At 42.6% G+C, this 1,431-nt stretch overlaps 1 protein-coding gene across 1 annotated transcript in view; it reads right to left on the bottom strand.

The window, feature by feature from the left end:
* vgll2b (vestigial-like family member 2b) overlaps positions 1 to 1,431 on the bottom strand; it is a 5,433-nt gene continuing 4,002 nt past the window's right edge. Inside the window, exon 4 of the mRNA XM_031847743.1 lies at positions 1 to 1,258. Within this exon, the coding sequence (XP_031703603.1) occupies positions 1,215 to 1,258 (44 nt within the window). The 3' untranslated portion in view covers positions 1 to 1,214. The remainder of the gene's footprint in view (positions 1,259 to 1,431) is intronic.

Genomic DNA, 1,431 nt, shown 5'->3' with positions numbered 1-1,431 from the left:
ATAATACTGAGACACATTTCTTAAAGATTAAATGTTAGTATTTATACTTTAGACGTATTTATTTCTGTCTGTCCAGCAACACTTACAACGTCCTTTAAATTAGTAGTGGCTCAGATATTATTTCTTATAATGTCATGCAAGGTAGATGTGTCATTTTACCATAAAAATATTTATTGACATCACAATCTTCTTTGACACAAGAACAACCGAGAAGTGTTCAGAAAGTCCAAATTTAGAACATCTAAGAATGACAGAGAAATAAAGAACTAAAACGGAACATCATCATCATCATCAAATTGAAAGAACACAAGATTTGAGTCTGTTCAGAGCAAACAAATACTGGTTGAAATTGTGTTTTTTTTAAAAATGACCTTTATTCTCCACAAAAGATTGCTTCATAGATGGATGAGAAAGTCCACCAAAAAAAACATGGTATGGTCATCTCCATCGCCTCTCCGTTTAGAAAACACAATCAACTAAATCACAATAATTTCAGATCACTGGCCTAACCAAACATTTTAGAAATGCACATAAACACCAATAAATAGAAACACTTTATTTCCGAGAGCAAAATTAAATAATAACAACCAAAAAAGCCGTCATGATGATAGTCACAAAGCATAAACCACCATAATTGCTGCTCCTGTTTATCGCTGCATGCTGCATTTGTGAAATGCAGATAAGTGGATGATGACAACCACTGTACCAACAAAGAGCATGAGACAGAGATAACCAGGGACGTTGGAGGGAATCCCTGCTTGCCCGTATTCATCGACTGTCCCTCCATTCATCCCTCTATCTCTCTGTCCTCTGCTAAGGTCTGTTGTGATCCTGTCTTTCTCAGTCCAAACAGGTCACTGTGGCTCACACCTCGCCAAGGTCTGTGCTGCACCGGCAGCGTGGGGAGAGAGAGTGGAAGAGAGATGGGAAAGAGAGAGAGCAACCCACACAGATAATAGACAGCGACACTCTTGTCTCTCTCTCCCTCTGTCTCTCTCTCCCTCTCCCTGCTTTATCTCCATGGTGCACACACGTCGACCTGGACCAAGGCTGTATACTGGCAGGGGAGGCCAGGAGCAGAGAGAAGGGGGTGGATAGATGGGGATGGAGTGTGTGTGGGGGGGGGGATAAAGGGACACGTTGCTTCAATAGCGGAGCAGGTCCAGGGACTAATTGGATCTGGTAATGGCTGGTCAATGTGACCGAAGGGCTCGTTAGAACCAGTACAGCTCCTTGCCTTTCTTGTGCTGCTGGAGGCCTGAGGAAAAAAAGACAAGGGAACAATGAGGAGGACAACGGTGAACAACAGAACACAGGTTGTCATGGAGCCTACTTTTGCTTAACATCCAGTTTTAGAAAGAGGAAAGAGAGCTTCTGTGATGATTGTGTGTGTGTGTGTGTGTGTGTGTGTGTGTGTGTGTGTGTGTGTGT

This window comes from Anarrhichthys ocellatus, unplaced genomic scaffold (assembly GCF_004355925.1).
Source record: "Anarrhichthys ocellatus isolate YVR2014 unplaced genomic scaffold, GSC_Weel_1.0 scaffold7, whole genome shotgun sequence".
Lineage (NCBI taxonomy): Eukaryota > Metazoa > Chordata > Actinopteri > Perciformes > Anarhichadidae > Anarrhichthys > Anarrhichthys ocellatus.
The sequence above is the reverse complement of the archived record's forward strand: the minus strand, read 5'-3'. Positions and strand labels throughout refer to the sequence as shown.